The 20,499-nt window shown below is 52.3% G+C and overlaps 5 protein-coding genes across 5 annotated transcripts, besides 7 other annotated features; 3 read left to right on the top strand and 2 right to left on the bottom strand.

The window, feature by feature from the left end:
* Window positions 1–422: 422 nt before the first annotated feature.
* Window positions 423–4,161, top strand: ACLA_001780 (uncharacterized protein; the record flags this gene model as incomplete). The annotated part of the gene is made up of 5 exons (XM_001276192.1): window positions 423–647; window positions 738–1,480; window positions 1,578–2,259; window positions 2,314–3,144; window positions 3,205–4,161. The coding sequence occupies 5 exons, from the start codon at window positions 423–425 to the stop codon at window positions 4,159–4,161; spliced, it is 3,438 nt and encodes a 1,145-aa protein (XP_001276193.1).
* A 157-nt stretch (window positions 4,162–4,318) lies between these two features.
* Window positions 4,319–4,346: a microsatellite.
* Window positions 4,320–4,343: a microsatellite.
* An 879-nt stretch (window positions 4,347–5,225) lies between the features above and the next one.
* Window positions 5,226–5,250: a microsatellite.
* Window positions 5,251–5,259: 9 nt separating this feature from the next.
* Window positions 5,260–5,302: a microsatellite.
* Window positions 5,303–5,657: 355 nt separating this feature from the next.
* ACLA_001770 (putative SH3 domain protein (Cyk3)) lies at window positions 5,658–9,503 on the top strand (the record flags this gene model as incomplete). The annotated part of the gene is made up of 1 exon (XM_001276191.1): window positions 5,658–9,503. The coding sequence occupies one exon, from the start codon at window positions 5,658–5,660 to the stop codon at window positions 9,501–9,503; it is 3,846 nt and encodes a 1,281-aa protein (XP_001276192.1).
* Window positions 9,504–10,081: 578 nt separating this feature from the next.
* On the bottom strand, window positions 10,082–11,566 carry ACLA_001760 (putative exopolyphosphatase; the record flags this gene model as incomplete). The annotated part of the gene is made up of 1 exon (XM_001276190.1): window positions 10,082–11,566. One exon carries the CDS (start codon window positions 11,564–11,566, stop codon window positions 10,082–10,084), a length of 1,485 nt encoding a protein of 494 aa, XP_001276191.1.
* Window positions 11,567–11,910: 344 nt separating this feature from the next.
* Window positions 11,911–13,113, top strand: ACLA_001750 (putative 1-aminocyclopropane-1-carboxylate deaminase; the record flags this gene model as incomplete). Its single annotated transcript, XM_001276189.1, has 1 exon — window positions 11,911–13,113. The coding sequence occupies one exon, from the start codon at window positions 11,911–11,913 to the stop codon at window positions 13,111–13,113; it is 1,203 nt and encodes a 400-aa protein (XP_001276190.1).
* Window positions 13,114–13,798: 685 nt separating this feature from the next.
* Window positions 13,799–19,272, bottom strand: ACLA_001740 (putative PHD transcription factor (Rum1); the record flags this gene model as incomplete). The annotated part of the gene is made up of 6 exons (XM_001276188.1): window positions 13,799–14,924; window positions 14,994–17,668; window positions 17,733–17,830; window positions 17,887–18,696; window positions 18,766–18,814; window positions 18,907–19,272. The coding sequence occupies 6 exons, from the start codon at window positions 19,270–19,272 to the stop codon at window positions 13,799–13,801; spliced, it is 5,124 nt and encodes a 1,707-aa protein (XP_001276189.1).
* A 263-nt stretch (window positions 19,273–19,535) lies between these two features.
* Window positions 19,536–19,602: a microsatellite.
* Window positions 19,537–19,602: a microsatellite.
* Window positions 19,603–20,157: 555 nt separating this feature from the next.
* Window positions 20,158–20,196: a microsatellite.
* Window positions 20,197–20,499: the final 303 nt, after the last annotated feature.

The raw sequence follows: 20,499 nt of genomic DNA, 5'->3' as shown, positions 1-20,499 counted from the left end.
ATATATGGTTTAGCTCAAGCATTGACGAGATCAGGATGAGCAATGATAACAATGCTCATTAGATCCTGCTATATTGAAGCTATACTAAGATGATACCGATAAGCAGTGATACAACTGGTAAACTAAGGTAGAGGTGGAGTTGGGCACTGATAAGCGCAAATTTATCACGTGCGGGCGATCATCCGTGTAGCTCCCCATCGACCGTCCGACCATCCGAGTTGACCATACTTAAACAATTCACTCTGCTTTGTCCACAGAAGCCATTACTACCTGGTCTGTGATTCTTCATTGTTCTAATGAAATCTAGACTGAATCAATAGGCATCTGCTATATTTAGTTCAATCATTTTACTGCATCTATACTTGCTCTGCTCCTTCAAACATGGACTCCTACAAACTGGCTATGCTGATTGAACGCGCATAATGTGGCGCAAGCGCAAGGCCTCACCAGCATCTTCAGATTCAACAGAGAACAGCAGAAAGAAAAGGTGGAAGGAGACCTATGTGATCTCGTCTAGTGACGACGAGAACGAAAACGAAAACGACAGATCCAGTTTAGGCGAAGACGAGTGGTACATCAATTGCATTCTCGACGAGACAAAAACGCATTACCTGATTGATTGGGAGGGGCCCTGGTCACCAACGTGGGTAAGTTTGGCGGAGACGATCTAGGGCATACCAAGCTTCTTCAGGGGAGGTGGTAAGAGAGTGTTGTCTAATCGAGGCGTCCGTGGGCAGGAACCCAAACAGAACGCTAGCGAGGCTGCGGTCGGAGTCTGGGAAGAAAAGAAGCAGAAAGAGAAAAGGAGAAGCGACCGGGGGAGTCGAGTGACTGATACATCACCTGCGCGCTCATCATTTTCACGCCTCGAAATCCGAATCTCATCGAGTTCCGATCCGGAAGCCGGGATCGACGAAACAGAGTCGCCGCATCACGACGGTCGTCTTGATTCTCCATTGTTTGTCCCGCTCCATCAGGAATCAATATCGGGTCATCCCGGAGACCAAGCTAGGTCCGCTGAAGTGCTTTCGCAACGCAGTCATACGCCACTTGCCTCCCAGGAATTGCGCCTTTCTCAACCTGATATCACTAAAGACGCCAACCCTCAAGCTTCTTGCTCAGCCGCAGCACCATACGCCCCGGTGGGTGTGTTTCAGTATATCTCCCGATCTTCAATACCCTCCCAATACCGACTTCCTGACGAAAACACGGAGCCAAGTTCGCCTACAGGATCCGAGGGCCCTCGAATAAGTGCTATTCAAGCCACTCAAACCCCCTCCTCATTGTTGGCCGGCAATCGAAGTCGACAAATCAACGAGATTGCAGAGACACCGCCTGGCCCACCAGGTATTTCAGAAAGCCAGAGAACTCTCATCACCACGAACGGAAAGGATTCAGATCTACAGCCATTAAAGACTTCGATCAGTCAGAGATCTAGTTACTGCAATCTGATATCTCAGTTGTCATCGAGTGTCCTTTGGTCAGCAGGTTGTTGGTCCCCCTTGAATTTTTTTTTTTTTTTCTAATCACACTGACCACATGTGAACATCAGGAAAATCCCCTCTTGCCATTGGCAGCCCTACCGCTTGTCGCATAGGCTCAGTGCCAGAAAGCACACACTCGCTTCATCGCTCTCAGCAGACTACCGAGTACCAATCAGCAAGTGTAGGAAGAGATATCCCGACAGTCGAGACTCCCCTGGTCATCATGGAAGACCGAGCAAGCGACAGGGAGACCCCTTCCTTGGCGGAGGCTATGGAGAAATACAGCCAGTTTGAGGGTTCAACACCAAGAGAGAAACTGCGAAATGTATATGCTCAACTACGGGCGAAGCCCAACACTGAAACGCCCTTGAATGTCGATGCTAGCGCCACTCCATCTTCAGCCGGAGACATCGAACCAGTGCCATTAAGCTTCCCCGAAACAACAGCCCCCCTTAGCGTGAGAGTGGACAGGGAACCTGGCTCATATAACTCCCATATTGAAGGGGGGTTGCATTCTTCTAACCTACAAGCCACAGAAATGGGCCCTCCTCAGCAACCTACATTGGAGACTATACAACCTAGTGCGTTAACTGTAGGCCATCAGGAGCAAACACTTCCGGGGTCTGTGGAACTCGGACCTTCGGAGTTCGCTGTGCCGTTGCCGATGGATTCAAGAGTCAAGGATGACTACGAACGGATCCTTAGAGATGAAGCTCAAAATATTGGCGAGTACGTCAACACGCAAACATCTCTAGCAGAACCATCTAGACCAGAGGTGAGAGTACATACCCCTCAGTTCTCAACCAATTCTAATAGTTGATATTGATAGCACGAACGCCTAGCATCAAGGATGCACGGGTTACTGAAGCAACTGAGCAATGTGTCGACGCATCCCGATTTAAACATTGTTGAGCATATCAAGCATTCTGATTCGGATCTGGCAAAGGAGGCTGCCTGGGCTGAATACTCAAGCGCAAAATTTCTGTTCCTGGGTTATCTGGTGAACATGGCAGGTAACCATGATATGCACCTCGTGATTATGGTACATGGAGCCAAGACTTCAAAGACCGTCGAGCGGTTTCTTATGGGAAAGGGGCTTTCCTACACAAGGGCACGCCAGGAGATGGGAGCCGGAACAAATCTGGAAGTTTCCATGGCCAAAGGGTCGTTGAGTTTTGGAATCCAGTCCACACTTGATGATGGTATCATGGAGACCTACAAAGTCCCGGCTGCGATTATTGCACTTGACAGATCTTTCAACGCTAAATGTCCTTCAGTTGAACACATGCGGACAACCTATGCACGGCACGGGAATCTACTTCCCGTGGTTCGGCTGCTGGTCTCCAACTCCAGCGAGCACGTTGAGTTGTGTTTTGCCAGTTCCCCAGAACCCGAACGACTTCGCTCAATTATACAATACACTGTGCGTCTCCGTAATGTAGTGGGTGATCTCCAAGATAATGCCTTGGGCGTGCAAGAGGACTCGGAGGAGATTATATCCTGCCTTTTGTCTGACAATCTCAATGCCCATTGGACCTTGCCTTCTATTGAGCCCTTGAATCTGGTTAGTTCCGATGAACTTGAGGCGGGGATGAGAATACTCTTGACCCAGTCTGGGGCTACATCCTCATCGGATCCTCAAATCCAGAAACGCTTATTCGTGAGTCTTCGCTTTCCGGCGCAACTCTGAAAATGAATTTCTAACCCTTTTATGTATTAGGTGGAAGATGGTGCTGAACAAGCTTCTAAACGGCAACGAATGCATATTTCTCAGGATACCAGTCAGTTTACAGATACTTCCAAGGAATCCACTATGTTCCCGAGCCAAACACTGGACAATGATTTGCATGCACTAGAAACTCATCTCATGCAATTGAGAACATCTCATGCAAACGAACTCGAGATGCTCCGGAAGACCCTAGCCGATACGCAATCTCGTCTGCAAGAACGGGAGGGTGCTCTCTCGATGCTACAACATCGCTATGAGGCTCGCACGACAGAACTCCATAAATTGCGGCAAGAGCGTGATCGTTTGGCCGAAGGCAAAGTTTCATCTGAGCAGCGTCTCGAGAAACAGAAAGAAGAAATCGGGAAGTTGAAGGATGAGCGTACTCAGTTGAGACACGAACTTGAGAAAGCACGGGAGGCCTTGAAGGCTGGAGGAGGGAGCACAGCAGACGTGGAGGCTGCGCAGGAGGAAATTCGTCGCCTAACGAAAGACAATGCTTCATTAGAGCGCAAGGCAGAATACGAAGCCAAGCAAGCGGAATATACTCGTGAGCAGTATCAGACCGCTTCCAACGTGGCTGCTCAGTCCGGAAATGAGCTCCGTCAACTCAAGGAAGAGAATGAGTCACTGAGGCGCAAAGTTGTCGGTGACGCTAGCCGGCTCAGGGAAATCAATCTTAAGCACGACGAAGCGCGGCATCTTTCCCGGGTAAAGGAGTTGGAAGCCCTACTCGCATCTCGCGAGGATCTGTTACGCAGGAAGGAGGATGAGGTGCGGGACCTTCGCAAGAATCGACCTTCTACCCGGTCGACAAGTACGCAACCGCGCAGCCCGAAATGGAATGCCGCCAATAGCCGTCCAACCAGTCCTGGAATCAATAATAACAATGGCTCAGGCATTTCTGGACGAGGCAGCGGGTTACGGTTCAGTTCCGAGATGCCACTTTGAGCTGTCATGCCATGCATGCTTAGTATGAAGTCATAAAACTGCACATAGTGACACTCCAGCAGCTGTCGCCGCAAGGAGGACAACGTGGTCTCCATGATTGGACACCATCGAACTCAATTTCATCTATCTTTGAATGGACCCCTTTCTCTTGTGTGTGTTTTTTTTTTTTTTTTTTTTTTTTTCTTGAAATGACCTCGCATATCTAGGCGTTCTAGGTTCTTTTGTAGTGGGCGAGTCCTTCGGAGCTATTATGCTGCTACAGATAGATCTGAATCTGCATTTCGATTCTTTGCGGGGTACAGCCAGCTTCATCTGGGTGTATTTGTTTGCTTTTCCTTCGGCATTCTAATGCGATGCTCGCAGTCCAGTTGTCATATGACGGAGTACAGAAGACGGAGACTCAATATTTGCCGATATGTGGCTGTCAGAGGCAGGAGCCAGCCCTCTTCCGACACAGTACGTTTTCGCTTGGCTTGTAAGCAGTCTAGTACCTGGCGATGGCCCTTGAACCCCAATCAACTCTCTTTCGAATAGTATATGAGCTTCTAAAAATGCTTGTGTTTCACTTACTTCTGAAACAACAAGCCTGACCCCTGAGCCATGGCCCATGGCATTTGCCAATGGGACTAAGTTAGTATAACGATCTGATCTGATTGGGGAAGCCAGACGTGTGCTGTCCATGGGTGGTTGTGCGGGAAGCGGAGCCGGTCAACCATGGGTCAGTGGCACTGGAAGCTATACACTTCGAGATTCCAGTGCAGTAGACTATCACTGTTTAGCGATGGTTGTCTTTTTCTGGCGGAATATAGATGAGCGTACCTGGAGCAGGTGGAGGTAGAAAAGGCCTAGAGAGGACATGGGCTGAGTGCCCCCTTACCCATCAGAAAGAAGTATACCCGTCGTTGATGGAGGGAAGTATGAGTGGGCGGAGTATGAGAAAGTGAGCGCTGATGACTAAGCCACCGGACAGTGCGCATTAAGCTTATCGATAAGCCGCCAGCATCGGCGCTAGGCCCAAAGCGGCGCCCACGTAAACACCGCCGCCATCGGGCCTCACCGTGACTTCAGCTCAGCTCAGCTCAGCTCGGCCACTCTTGCTCTCATTCTCGCTCTCTCTCACTCACTCACTCTCTCACTCTCTGTTCTACTCGTGCAGGTCATACTCGATCCTATCCTCATTCTGTTCTTCTATTCCGCTTTCCCTTCGCGGTCTATCTGATTTATCATATTCTGTCTTTACTCTTCCCCTCCATTGCGCTTCTCACTTGTTATTGTCGGTTGTTATTCCACCCCTCCCTGCTGGATCGGATTCTTCCTACCATGTACGCTGTGGGAGCTCCCTTGCATGGGTCCTAGTTCTCTTCTACTCGGTAACTGTATGTTTGCTTGACTATTTGAGCAATTGTATTTCTTGTAAGTACTTGGTGATAACACGAGACCTGCAGCTCGTCCAGCCAAACAATACGCGCCCTCGCTATTGCGCCCGCCCAGCCACCATGTCACCAGCAGCACCTCAGCTACCCACCCGATTCCCCTGCTGGTGTCGAGCAGTTTACTCCTGGGGAGGAGAGACAAAACGCGACCTGGGTTTCGTGGAGGGTGATTTAATTGAATGCTTAAACGCGGGAGATGGGCAATGGTGGATGGGTCGTTTGCGCCGGGACCGGCGCATGGTCGGATTGTTTCCATCGAACTTCGTGGAGGTCCTGGGCGAGGATTTCGTCCCTGTCAGTCGAATATCAAGTCCCATGGTCACTGCCAGTCCCTCGCCGATCACGAATCCTACTTCCGCCCCCAAGAAACAAAAGACCGTCTTCCGGAAACCCTTCCAGGCTCACAGGGAAGCCCTGGCGCCAGCGGAACTCGCCCGAAGCGCAATGACCAACACTCAGGCTACAAGCTCCATACCGCAAACCCCTCCTCGGAATGGCAGTCATTCCCGGACTGTTAAGCCACTACGGACGCCAACGACCGCCGTAAAACATCAGAGCTCGCTATCCAAACCTCCATCGCAGTCACGGCCTACGTCGCGTGGCCTGTCGCCCCGTGGTCCGCCCGTGTCGGATCCGCCGCCACAAAATCCATCGCCTACCAGAGAGGATGTCTCACGCTCAAGACCCCCATCCCGCGCGGCATCTCCCCAACCACCAGATACCTTAGAGTACTACTCCCCGTCTGTGCCTGTCAGACAGGCGCCATTGGTCCGTCCTCCGTCCGTTAGACCGCCATCGGTTCGACCGCCATCGGCTCGGCCTCCGTCCCGCGCACCGTCCCCTCATCCACCAGACACTACGGAATGGTACTCCCCTTCCGTGCCCAATAGGCAGACTCCAATGGCTCGACCTCCTTCAGTTCGACCTCCATCACCTGAGATATCTCCGCTGCAGTTGCAAGTACGAGACGATTCGCCGCCACCACCGCCGCCCCCTCCGCATCGCATCGCAGTGAACCGCCAGCCTTCTATGGAACGCGGGGTCCCAGTACATCTGGAAATGAATGACCGCTACGTTATTATGTCAAGAACTCCATCTCCGGCGGCTCATTCAGACGCGCATGGCAACACACCGTCACCCCTGCGGGACGCCATGGAAGATGTCATGACATCCCTAGAGGATATGGGAATGTCGCGTGAGACGCATTCGCCTTCTCCGGCTCCCGTATATGATGATCCTTGGTCACCCGATGCTTATGACAGCTTTCGTGATAGTGGGCCTTTAAGAACTGGAACTCGACCACTGACATCTCTAGGATTCGAAGGCGAACAGGACTATCAATACAGTGACCGTCAGCTACAACGGAACACCATGTACGGGCAGGACCACTACCTCGACGGACCACCGCAGCTGAACAATTATGTGCAGCGGATGGAAAGCCGACTGCGCCAGATGCAGGAGCAGAACCGAAGGGGTTCGGAGGACACACAACTCCCGGAGGACGACGAGGACCCGCCACCACCACCGCCGAAGCATGTGTCTTCTCATGGGAGGCATAATTCCATTCCCGCTCAGTATCCATACCTGAGGAATCGGAGATCGGGACAGGATCTGCGGGGCGATATTCTAAATCGAAGCTACACCAATAAATCTAGTACCACAAACTCCTCGAGCGGGGTGGGGAGCATTGGTACAAGCATGACAGCCAGCACTGAACAAACGAGTCAGAGCTTGATGAGTGGACCGTCGGCAGGCGCTTTCAGCGCCACAAGCGCGGGGAGTTACGCGCGACGTGGGTTAACTTCCACCGGTGAAAGGCCGAACACAGCCATGGAGACCTTCCGTTCGCGAGGTTTCAGCGACGTCTCGCGAATGGCTCGACCGGAGACACCGCTGACTGGTATATCTTACCACTCCAGCCACAACACCTCCCGCCAAGGGGCCTCGTCCGCCATCCCTTGGTCCTCGCCTGCTGCCGACTCTGCCGAATCGACGGCGGTCTTTGGGGGTCTATCCACACCGAAGGCGAAGAAGCATGGTTTCTTCAAGAAGATTTTCGAATCCGCAAAGACCGGTGCGGCGAATGCCAGAAGCAGTATTGCTGTCGGACATACTGGAGGATCATACTCCCCAACTAAAGGCAGGCCGATTTCCCCGATCAGGGGCGCCCGCGACGCAGGGTTTGGCGGCGGGAGCGTGGATTGGGTTCAGGTGCGACGTGACGTGAACCGAGCAAGCTCGCCTAGTCGGAACGAGAGGATAGAAAGAGCCGAGCGTTGCCAGATGATGGATCATCCTGTGATCTACGCAGTCGAGGAGCTTCACGAAACTACAGAGGGTGATGAAAGTATCGACGGGTTACCAATTAGCGAGCCAACCAATTTTAACGCGGCGAACCTGAATCTCGTCGATAAGAGTGCTCGCTTTGTGAATAGCCTTCCTCCGATGACCAATCCGATGAGCCTTGCGCAAGGATATGTTTGTCGGCCTTACAAGAGTGACGTTCAGAGATTGCGCGCTATCTTCACCTGGGTCAGCGAGAAAATCGCCTGGGACGAGCCGGTGGAGGAGATTGGGGTTGATCTGAAGCGAATTCTGCAGACAAGGAGGGGAAGTCCCCAGGAAGTCGCATTCCTCGTCAAGGAAATGTGCACTGCCGTCGGCCTCCACGCAGATGTGGTCCAAGGGTTTCTCAAATCCCCTGGTGAGCTATTCGAGTTGGACAGCCTTTCACGACCAAACCACTGGTGGAACGCCGTTCTAGTTGACGGTGAATGGCGCATCATCGACTGTTCCCTCGCGAGTCCGACCAATCCGATGAGGAATCAATTTGTTACCACGAACTCTGCAGCTGCAGAGAGCTGGTACTTCCTGGCGCGCCCTCTCGAGATATGCTATACACATGTGCCACTGTATCCAGAGGAGCAACATATCTGTCCGCCTGTATCCCCAGACGTCTTGCTGGCACTCCCAGCAGCCTGTCCCCCTTACTTCAAGATGAACCTCCAGTTCCCTGACTATGACACAAGCTTGGTCCGAATCGAGGGATTGGAAGTTCTGCAGATTCGCCTGCTTGTGCCACCAGACGTAGAATGCGCGGCAGAGGTTGAGGCGCCCGCTTTCGCCCGCGATGCCGACGGAGACTTCTTCGAGAGTGGGGAGATTGTGCGTAAACGTGCCCTGGTCCAACCTGACTGGGTTGGCGGCCAAAAGCGGTTCACTGTGAAAGCTGTCCTGCCCGGCGACGAGGGGCAAGGCACAGTCAAGATATACGCGGGCAAGAAGGGTTTGATGCACTCTAGCAAAGACATCCCTCATCCGCTAGCGCTTGCCCTTCCCATCATTCACGCGGGTGACAACCCTCCGTACGAATTCGTCCTGCGCCATCCAACACCCCATGCTCAGCGGCATGACTTGTACATTATTCAACCCCAGTGTGCGAAACTTGCCGTCAACAACACCTTTGTCTTCGCCGTACGGCAACACCCATCCTCGCTTCCCTCTCCGACAAACGGTAATGACTTCGGTGCCTCGGGACGCATCTCTCCCTCCGTCTTTGCGCGGCCTGCCAGTGCTCTCAGTATGGTGTCCAGCTCTGCCGGGGGCTCTTCTGTCTCCGCCGTCTCCAACGAGTTCTCTGCCTCCACCTCAGCAATCTCATCAACCAAGTCGTCCTCTGGACGAGAAAAACCGGCCAAACTAGCCATCCAGTCGCCGTCAGGCAAGATTCTCCGGCTCACTCGCAAAGCAGATCATATGATTACCAATGACTCCACTTCGGATCCCTGCGCGGACGGCAGCGTCTGGGAGACGGTGATCAAGATCGGCGAGCGCGGGACCTGGAGGGGACTCGTTCTGGCTGACCGCGTTGCGCGATGGTGTGTCTTCTCTGAATGGGAATGTTTCTAATACGACAATTGTCTATGCTTTGGTCTATTGCTTCTCTAATCCCCTCCGCCTATGTCTCTCCCGATGAAGAATAATCCTTTTTTCTGATCTAGCGCAATCCCCGAATCGTTGTGTATGAGTTGATATCGCCTTCAAAGCCTAATTTCGTCTCAGGTTTTGGTTGGCGTATGTTCCCGTCTGGAATCGGTTGCATTTCTCCTTAGCTCATGGTTGCATGTGCATCAGTTACGCCGGGGTTGGGGCCTTTGATTACCCGCTGCATTATTTGGTCTTTCTTCTACATCTTTGTCAATCTAAGGCGACATCAACGAATTCGATTTTATGTTTGGAGTTACCGGAATACTGGTCATTGGGCGTGGTGTTGATATGTGTGAATTGATGTTTTTTTTTCCCTTCAGCTTCTTCAGTGTGCGACATCTCGATGTTATGTTTGATTGAGTTGAGCATGCTTGCTCGCATACGCGGCAGGCCCGAATTATAGAACTTTTCTTCTTTGTGCTTTTATACCGTGCTGAGGAATGAAGAATATTTCCGAGAATACGTAGTGGGATGTATACCCTCCGTTCTATCTGTCTCAGTTAAAGGCCGGCATTGCCGTTGACCTTTAGTTCTGCAACGGCCGCCCTCACCAACGGAGCGACCTGCTTTCTACTCTTCGTCACATCTGTCTGTAACCAGATCCGTCTCCAGCCCGGCGCATCGTTGTTCATCACCGCCAAAGTTTCCTCCAACTCATCCTTGTAACCAGCCTCGACGGTCGTCCACTCCTGCAGTCCCAACTGCGCGCCCGCCTGGGCAGCAAACGCCTCCAACGCCTGGGTGGCAACTCCATCGTCCAGTGCACATGCCACCAGCTCGCGGCAGAATCGGCCCTGCTGTTCAGGTGCAGACGTGGACGTGGACGCATCGAACGCCGTCATGACCACTACAACCCCCAGCTCCCGGTGCTCTGCAAACGCCCGCAACGACTCCAGGAACGCACGCGGGCCGCCCGCTTTCCGTACAATCCACGGGATTGACCTGACCATCGAGCAGAAGCCGATGTGGACCGGGACGGATTCTCCATCCCGGTGCGCTGTTTCGGTCCACTGCTTGTAATCCCGGCCGAGGATCTCGTCGACCGTAAGTAGATCGAGGCTGCTTTGCTTAGCTTCAAGGATCTGATTGTAGAAGTGGTTTCGGTCCCAGGGAGGATTTGGACCAGGATCAGTGGTGCTGTTGTCGATCTGCGATGTGAGGAAGTGCACGGCGTCTGTGTCGGAGTCGGTGACTTTGTCTTTCGCGGTAAGGTTGGCCGTGTCGATGAGGATGGCGGCCATGGCGAGCTTGGCGAGCTGTGCTGCGCTTGCGTCCTGCCAGCGGTCCACCTCTCGTAGTGTCGAGACGACGAGCGAGGTGCAGGATCCCGCGGGCCGCACGAGCATCGGCTGGCCGCGGGGCAGGGAGTCAGCGGGCGGGAGGAAGTTCTCGTCGACGTGGTGGTCGATGCAGCCTAGTACTTGGAAGTCGACGGTGGCTAGCCCATCCAGCGAGCCCTTTCCTCGCTGTCGGTGTGGTGATCGGATGGGTAGCGCATTCCAGTCCACCAGGGTGGCATCTGCGGAGAGTTGCTCGTGCGACTTGTCAGCGCGGTGCTGCTTCAGGTGAGCTGCAAAGTCTGCAACAGTAATAATGTGGTCGTGCAGGAAGGTGCCGACCGACTCGGGTGTTTCGTCCCATGCGCCATTCTCGATTACCGGAGCAGTCGCGGTAGCGAGGCAGAATGCCTTGACGAATTCTGGGCGGAGTCTGCGCAGCTCGGGACCGGAAGGGACATTTGTCAAATTTACGAGCGGGATGTGAGGCCGGGGGCAGTCGAGCGGAACGCGATTGTGGGCGAAATAAGAGTAAACTATGGCGGAGATGATAGAGTCCAGATCTGCGGACGGATTTCCAATCACATATATTGGTGTCTCCGACCGAGGTGACGATGACAGTGCTTCGGAGATGAAGCGAAGGTGAGTCTGTCGGGCATTTTTGAGGAACTTCAGCAAGTTGGCCATGGAAGGACATGACCGGGCCATCATGCTGTTGACTGGGGAACAGATGAAGAAGAACGATATCCCAATCAGGAAGCTCGTGATAGTTGACATCATCGGCAGAACGACACCGCCTGATGAGCCCCCGACATTCATCTCATTTCATTCATACTATTAAGTGCTGCTACCTGCTATATGTTTGTCGGAAGCATTGAAGTGAAGTGTACATAGGACATTGATCTGACTGCATGATATAGTCATATTCAATTCACCCTATGAACTAGTCGGCTGATCAAAAGCTACAGATACCCTCATACACCCACACTTGTGTATATATCTACATACTAGCCTGACTGTCTTACGACGATTATGCTACTTAAACCATCAACATGACACTCTCCCTGCCAGCAGCCTTTGCGCAGATTCCCCGCTATCCACTACTCTATCCCCATCCCTCACCGATCCATCCTCTCCGCATCCTATCATCCTATCTCAACAGCATCACCTGCGACCCCACCCCAAAGAGCCCATTCATATCCCTCTTCGCTAAGCGCGAAGACCACTCCTCGCCGCTTGCCTGCGCAGGAAACAAATACCGCAAGCTGGAGTACATCGTCCCGGACATTCTCGCCCCGCACAGACAGCGCAATGGCACCCCACCAACCCTTGTCACCGAGGGCGCCATCCAGAGCAACCACACTGTCCAAGTTGCGGCGGTAGCCAACCGGCTCGGCCTCGACGCTATTGTTGTCTTACACAAAGGCACAGGTGGCGGGCTAGCCGCGGCGACTGACAAGGCGTCGTTTCTACGCACGGGAAACGTGCAGGTTGTTCGCCTCCTGGGGGCGGAGGTCAGGGTTCTTGAAGCGCCGGTGGCGGGGAAGGAGGACGAGGATCCGATCTCCGGGATTCTGGAGGAGCTGCACAAGCAGGGAAAGGCGCCGTACTGGATCCCGTCGGGGGCGAGTCTGCATCCCCTGGGTGGGCTGGGGTATGCGCGAGGTGCGTTTGAGATTGCAGCGCAGGAGCGGGAACAAGAGCTGAAGGGCAGCGGTCGCTTCGACTATATCTTTGTGGCTTGTGGCAGTGGTAGTACCGTGGGAGGCTTGATTGCAGGGTTCAAGCTGCTGGATAAGATGGAAGAAGGAAAGCGGACGGATGTACAGCCTCGGAAGGTGATTGGGATCCTGAATTCGCCTACTCAGCCACAGGAGTATCACGAGGGGCGAGCGCTTAAGTTTGCGCGGCGGACTGCTGGCCTCATTGGATTGGATGAACAGGATATTTCGATGGCTGATGTGCGCCTTGACGATCGACTTGTGGGGACCGCATACGGTGTTCTAGACACGCAGACTAACGAGGCGATGGAGCTAATGGCAAGGAAGGAGGGCGTGGTGCTCGACCCCGTGTACACGGCAAAGGTGATACGAGGACTCTCGCACTGGGTGCATCATGGGGATCTTGTTAGAGACTGGTCTCTGCAAAGGAAGCTTTCTGAAGATCCTAATCAACTGAATGCGCTGTTCATACATACTGGAGGACAGGCAGCCTTGTGTGCTTACGCAAACACAGACAGCTCGCCGGGGATATGAATCAGAAGGTGACTTTAGAACTCGATTCTATCAATAAGAAATACAGGACAAAGTATTTTGAGTAGTATTACATCCGAACGCACCGAGACTAATTCGAGACTGATGTGCTCATGAGCCAGTGAGCCACATCGATTGCGAAGCATCAACAGCAACAGCATCGGCAAGCCTCGAGGTCCAGCAAACAGCAACAATAGCCGCCTCGTAAGATATATAGAACCCTTAGAAAGACAAGTGAAAGAAGAAGAGACAATACAGAAGCGAAGACATCCAAACTCCCCCATTCCTGCATCCTTTCTTCGTACACCCAGCGCACTGATGTGCAGAATGAGGAAGCTTCTGTCGACGTTGGACAATCAAAGCATATGAAAAAAAGACAAAACAGAACATATTGGTCGAGAAAGCAGACACAGTAATCATTAGCATAAATGAAAAAAAAGGGAAATCTCTCGTACATCAAACGCCGCACGAAACCGCCAGGTCAAGTATAAACGCCACAGAATGCTCTTGAGGGTTTCCCAAGAAAGAGAAAACCTCATTTTGTTGTGTGACTGGCCCCATATTGGCATCGCAAATTTGATAGTGGAAAAACAGAGGTATCCGGAATAGAAATAGTAAGTGGTGAAATTGAAACAAGTAGTAATCAGAATGGTCGGATTCGGTTCATGGATGGTTTTCGAAAGCTACGTCAAGGATTGTTGTCTGCAGGACCTTCGAGGCCCTCGTGGCCATTGATGTCACCGTCGACGTCAGGGTCATGAGCATCTTCGTGCTGAATATCCCCGGAGTGGTCTCCTCCATTAATCGCATCAAGAGCCTCTAGTGCTTCATTGGCATGCGTGTTCTCCATGAGCTCCGATTCTAGCTCAGGATCAGGTTCCACATATTGGTTAGTCAAATCCGCGAAGACATCATCCAAGTTCTGCCGAGGACTGCTGTCGAAAGGATTTTCATTGCCGATGTCAACTCCCGGAGGCCCTTCTGCAGGATCGCGATTGAAACGGGGGGAGCTAAAGAGAGTAGTATCAAGCCCTTGATGCGGCGATGGAGATCGTGGAAACGAGGGAGAGTGTGCTGCGATGTGAGGCAGAAAAGCGGAGTGCGCGGGGGCAAATGCTGGCGTAGAGTCACTTGCAGGGAGAGTATAATTAGCCGAGAAAGGGTATGGTGGATTGGGAGCCTCAGTCATGGGAGTCAATGTTGGCCCGTTGGCGTTAGGGTCGTCACCAGGAGCATGAGGGTTTGGCTGGAGAATTGCAGGCCGAGGCGTTTGAGCCTCGATAGACTTGCGTTTCGCATGGTTGGGCTGCTTCGTACGTAGATGTGGAGGAAGGTCTTCTGGACGTTCCACGCCCAATTGCGCCATGATCTTCTGCTGCTTGGTTGGGCGCGGTTTACGCGTCGAGAGGGATTGCTCCAGGATCGGGGGTGCTTCTGGTGCAACAGGTGCCCATTTATGGATCTCTTGACGGAAGAAGTTCGTCTCATAAGCCAACAACACCTCAGCACCCTCGATTTTGCGCAGGTAGAAGATCAACGTGGGGACTTCTTCTGTGGTAGTGCAGGCAGCATTGGTGAAGCTCTGGAGGAAGTCACGGAAGGTGGTTGCCTGATTAATGATGTTTTCCAAAATCTCTTCCTCGTCAGGCTGGAACGGAAGGTTCGGGATTTCAGCCTGCCAGTCTTGCAGATCCTCGAGCTTCGGACGCGCAGCATCGCGAGGAATCTTTTGGCGCCAGTCACAGATGGGACAGGTGTATTTATCGAATTCCTTGACTTTGCCTCGAGCGATCTTTAAGCATTTACCATGGTACCTGTAAATTTCCGAATGAGAAACGGTCTTGCATCACTTTGACAAAAAACAAGAAAAAGTAGGGACTTACCATTCGTGACAAACCTCGCACTCAATCATCATCCCAGCTTCAGAGTGCCTGCAAATGCAGAAGACATCCCTCTTCCGAGACTTGCCACCACCCCACATGCTCGTACTGGCGGTATGATTCTCCAGCAGGCCATCCGGAGTGTTGTCTCGAGACGCTGGTTCCACAGGTGGCCGACAGCGATCTTCTAGATCGAAGCAATATGAATTTCTCTTTTCGACATACTCCATGTGCGACTTCAAGATATGCAATGGCGCATTGGCCTTCCCAAATAGTTTTTTCCCTTTCCGCATCCAGTCCTCATGACGCTTTTGCTCCCGCTCCAGGTCGATTGCACCTGTGGGACGGCTGTTCAAAGCTTCCAGTGACTCCATGAGATCCCGAATTTCTTTGTATTTAGGACGTTTCCGAAAGTCTGGATCCCGGCTTCGCTCATAGAGGCTTTGAATTTTCTTTTGTGCTTCCCGTTGTTTCGTTAATATGGCATCGACCGCAGTGAGCGTCTCGGGAGAAACAGGGAAGCGTAGTGCCTGCGCAGACAAAGCCTCCAGTTGTTGATAGTGGACCGATTCTACAGACATCAACTCCTTGGCCTTGGCTTCCCAAGTCTCACCATGACGGCACAATTCCTTAAAATGACTGAGTTGCTCGTTGGTTTCCGAAAGTCCCAATTGTTCGCCAGCCTGAATAAGTTCTTGGCACTCCTTCAGAGTCAAATATTGATCACGCTTGCGACGTGCTTCGTCGTTCCACCTCATTTGTCGAAGAACATGCTCTAATCCTTCCACCTCGGGTATTTCCACGTTGAAATTGCGGGCCAAATCCACCAAATCTTCTACTTCCTGGATCGACCGGACATGGGGGTTCATGAGGGCAGCGTTAACGTCCTGGCGGAATTTCTCGATCTCGCGGGTTTTCTCTTCCAGAGCCGCCATCTGTGGACAGTCGAAGGAAAGTTTATCAGCCTCTGCAAGAAGGGCGTACATAGTTTCTATCTTGCGAACTTCACGATCGCGTTCTTCCAGCTGCGCGGCCTTCGAAGTACTCTTGCGCCAAGCCTTCTCGTTTTTCCTCCGGTTTTGCTGCTTCCGGGTAATATAATTGGTTGCTTCCTCAACCCATTTATCGCAGCGCTGGACGAAGGCCGCTAGATCTTGGAGGCCAGGCAGATGGTATGGGATTTTCTCACCTTCGCTTAGTAGGCTATGAAGGACCTTCAGTTGGGGCTTCGGCTCATCTTCCAGAACCTTATCGAGCTTCTCCCCCCACGTTTCCGGAATCCTGGCACGCTCCTGAACTTTGTGTACCAGGGATTTCAATGTGTCGTCGCTCATTCTGTAGCGAAGGGTATGGTCTGGTCCCGAGAGTCGTTGAGCGACGGTCTCTCCGCAACAATCGTAGGTCTCCGCATGCAGCAAACACATTGTCTTGCCCGTCTTATGGCAACGGAACTGGGTCAAATATGCGTAGGCTTTGCAATATTGACATTGATAATCTTCTTCTGGAAGATCTTCTTCTTCAACTAAGAACTTGAGCTGGCAGTCACCTGACGCCGACGGGTCCTGGGATCCGAGTGCGCACTTGTGCGGTGCTATCTCCCTATGCCGACCAAAGAATGCGGATCTTTCCGCAAGCTCACGGTTGCATGTCCTCTGAAGGGCGGGAGCGAGCCATTTAGCTGTTTTAATTGACGTATCACGAGCGGCAGCCGTAAGCAGCAGTTCGTCGTGGGAGAAACACGGGTGCCGACGGAAGGCCTGAAGTCTCTCTACGCCCATTGCACCCCACGGCTCCCAATCCACAGGGGCGAAGTTGACAGCCTCGTTGAAATTGAACCCATGGTTGAAACCAGCGTGGTACGCCTGAGGGAAGGTAATAACGAATTGCCCAGCTCGCTGGTCGAGCGCATAGACGTTTACACCAGCCTTCTTGAGCTGATCCGGTGGCATCAGAGTTACAAGCTGGAAGAGCAGGTCCGGTTGGCCCTCAAACAACTCTGGAACCGCCTGGCGCATTGCCTCCTCGAACGCCTCTGCATCAGCCCCCGGAATGCCGTACCAGGTCTTGGTGGCACCAAAATGCTGGTAGTTGGCTGAGTACGCATAGTGGTCTTCGTTGTGCCAGCAGAAAGTTGAGAAACACATGCCGACATAAACCCAGGGCACTGTCATGCCCGAGATGTCAGATTTAATATGACGAAAAAGCGAATCGCCATAGAAAGGGAGGACATTCAAGTTCCAGGGATCAGTTGAGTAGGGATCAAGGGGATTCCGTTCAATGGTTGGGAAACCACTGCCATGCGTAGTTGAATGGATGTCGGCGCCATATTCGACTTCAACAGTTTCGGTCAAGCTTTCAACAAGCCTCCAGAATTCGCGCTCGACGTCGTCCTCAGACTCTCGCCGATGAGTGTTGAGGACCGGGTCGAAAGGCATTTTGGAAGCGAAATAACTGTTCTTGAAACCGTTTGCCTTCTCCTGGAATTGTTTGAGAGAATAAACGCCGCCTTCCTCGAAGCCAAACTCGCCGGTGCCTACAAGACACTTGGGACAATGCCAGTCATATTCCGGGACAGTCGTTAGCGGCGGATCCAGGCAATTTTTGTGATATCCCTGATCGCAGCTATCGCACACAAGTATGGAAGGACGATCCTCCCCCTTGCCGCAGATTTCGCATTTCTGGGCCCTGTCAGTTTTGGTTTTCCTTTGCCGTGATGGGGGTCGGTTTGAGAACCGTGCTTACATCACCGAGTTTCCGGCTATCACTCTTGCGAACCCGAGGTGGAGCAGGACGGAGAAGACTCATGTGGGAGCCAGCGACAGTAGGCGGAGGCGGAACATCTAGCAAAGCGATAAGGGGATTTTCAACGCTACAGGTTCAGTGAACGAGAACATACCTTTTCGAAGACGTTTACTTCGTCGCCCACTTGCATCTGTCTCTGCACCCTCTGTCTGCGAGCCGCTGTCATGGCTGATCGCGCGCTTCATGGGATGCCCGCCATGGCCATTGGGTACCGGAGTCGAACTCTGAGGATGCTCGGCGACACTTTGCGGAGTCAGTGACCCATTTTCAGTTTCGCGTTTGACTACTGGACCGCTGTTCACGGCGACGAAGGATGGAGACCGATTGACTGCGGTGAAGCCACCAGTGCTGGCATTGACAGCAGTGAAACCAGATGCGGTAGGCCGAGGAGGTGCGGCTTCGATCGGAGGGGTGGGCTTATCAGGGGTAGCCTCTACGTCTTTCAGAGTACCCTGTGAACCAGTAGCAGCTTGGAGATTTAGGGAAGCCTGTGTGGTTGCTATTGGTGTATTGTGATCAAACAGCACGGGCTTCTTCGCCATCGGCGACTGGTGCGGAGACGGTGTGTACGGTCCACCGTGTTCTAGTTCCAGTTGCTGCTGCACTCCCGGTTTAGCCAGACGTAAGTACTCCTCATACGGTTGGAGCCATCTCTGATAAGAGTTCTTGAGAGAAGTTGACAGGGAGGACATGATCTTGCCGCTATACCCGAGATCACGACCGATCTCTGCCCACTTCTTCATTTTACAGACTTGATCGAAACCGCCACGAATCTCAACGGCCTTTTTGAGCTTGTACAGGTCGAGGGGGCGCTTGTCGACGCTCGGGAATCGGTTCAGATTGGTACCATGTTGTTTGTGGAATTTGGCCAGCTGATCGAGATAGTTCAAGTTTGCACGGGTTCCTGGGTCCGGGTTAGAACTGAGCTGCGGAGTTCCACCGGCAGCGAGCGTGGCTGAAGGCAGGGGCATACCTCCTTCGACCGAGTTAAGCTCCTGTCGACGAGTCTTGAAATGAAACCGCTAGAGAACAAAAGACTGTTAGCAATGTGAACTTCCAGGGGCAAGCGTTGCCGTTTCATAAAAGGAACAAGAACTAGAGTCATATTTCCTACCTCGGTGTCAATCGCAAATGGCGGCTGCCAATTTTCCGGCGGAATGATTCTGCAAATTCCATATTTCTTGCCCTCGGGCGCGATCTTCCGAATGTATTCCAAGGGATCCTTGAATTCTTCTTCCGTTGGGCGGAACGTCGGAGCTTCCTGTAGGCCATGGGGGCGGACTCTTTTGCTAGGCTCTCTGGGGGCATTGGGCTGACCTCGACGTTCGACGGTGGACAAATCGAGGGGTTCGGACCTTCGGGCGCTCAAGGGGACATTATGGGAATGCGACGGGTGGGTGCTGGCGGATCGGGTAGGTTGACGGCTTGCTGAAGGCTGTACGCCCGTCGAGTTCGCGCCCGTCAAGGCCGGAGCCACCATCTCTAGGTAGCGACAGCTGACCGGAGAAGGAGCGGGAATTTTGCGCGTGAATTATCGCGGACGGAAGGGAGAGAGCGTCCGATGCGAAAAACGCATTGAGGAGTGGCTAAGGCAGAAGAATGGAAGAGGAACGAGAATCCAAGGATTGTCCAGCAGATTTCGACGGTAGACTGAAAGAGTGTGATCTGAGAACCCGGAGGTGGTTGATGGCAGGAGACGGGAGGATGGATGATGATGGAGATGGGAGGAATGGCACTTGACGCTAGTAGTAGTATTTATTAGTAGTGAGTAGTGAGTAGTGATAAGTAGTAGTAGTAGTCGTAGTAGTAGGATGAGAGGGAGAGAGAGAAGTACTAGAGGCGAGGCCGAGATGACCCCGGGAGGGTTTAGCGTGGAGAATCTCGGAAGAGGAAACAAGACGTCTAGTAGTTAGTTATAGTTATAGCGTTCATAGTGCTTTGATATCCTGTCCAGTAATAGTAGGTAGTAGTCGTAGTACCGACGAGATAAAGAATGACGAATAGGAGAATCTGAACAATAATAAATCAGATACAAGAACTGAGCAATGTACCTTGGGTACGATGGATCAAGGATTGCACCACCTGTTGTGATCTATGCTGGGAAGTAGGAGAGAGATACTACAGGGTAGATACCTAGTACTAGTAGTAGGAGATGGTAGGACGACGCGAGTAAGAGATGAAATCAGATAGTCAGTCTCAACTAACAGAAGACTTAAATGAACAGATACACAAGCCTAGGCTAGTACGGAACATGGAATTGAGGTGAAAAAGTGTTCCCCAAAGTGGAAAAGGATGGTCTGCATCATAGTCATGCCTGATGCCTCATAGCCTCAGGCCTGGTAGCGAACCCTGGGTAACGAGAGATACCATATATTACCATATTACCATAATTACCATAATTACCGTTACGAGATATCTATGTCATATACATTACGGTAAGATATCCAAGTACCTAGAGGTACCTACCTAGGGAGTGGAGGTCTCTAGGTACCAAAGGTGGGTGGCTATGTCTGCAAACGGGATCAAAGAGCCCACCAGGATGATACATTCGACTAATGCAGTCTCAGTCTGAATAAAATTCTTAGTTATTACCTCAGTGTGAATATTGATTGTCAGCATGCATTTATTTCATCGTCTTTCGCTGTGCTGGTTCCTTCTCGCGGCTAAATCCATAGTCTGGGAGCTATATGCATGACTGTCCACTTCG

This window comes from Aspergillus clavatus, genomic scaffold (genome assembly GCF_000002715.2).
Source record: "Aspergillus clavatus NRRL 1 1099423829750 genomic scaffold, whole genome shotgun sequence".
In the NCBI taxonomy this organism is placed as follows: domain Eukaryota; kingdom Fungi; phylum Ascomycota; class Eurotiomycetes; order Eurotiales; family Aspergillaceae; genus Aspergillus; species Aspergillus clavatus.
Note: the sequence above shows the minus strand (reverse complement) of the source record. Positions and strands in the feature narration are given on the sequence as shown.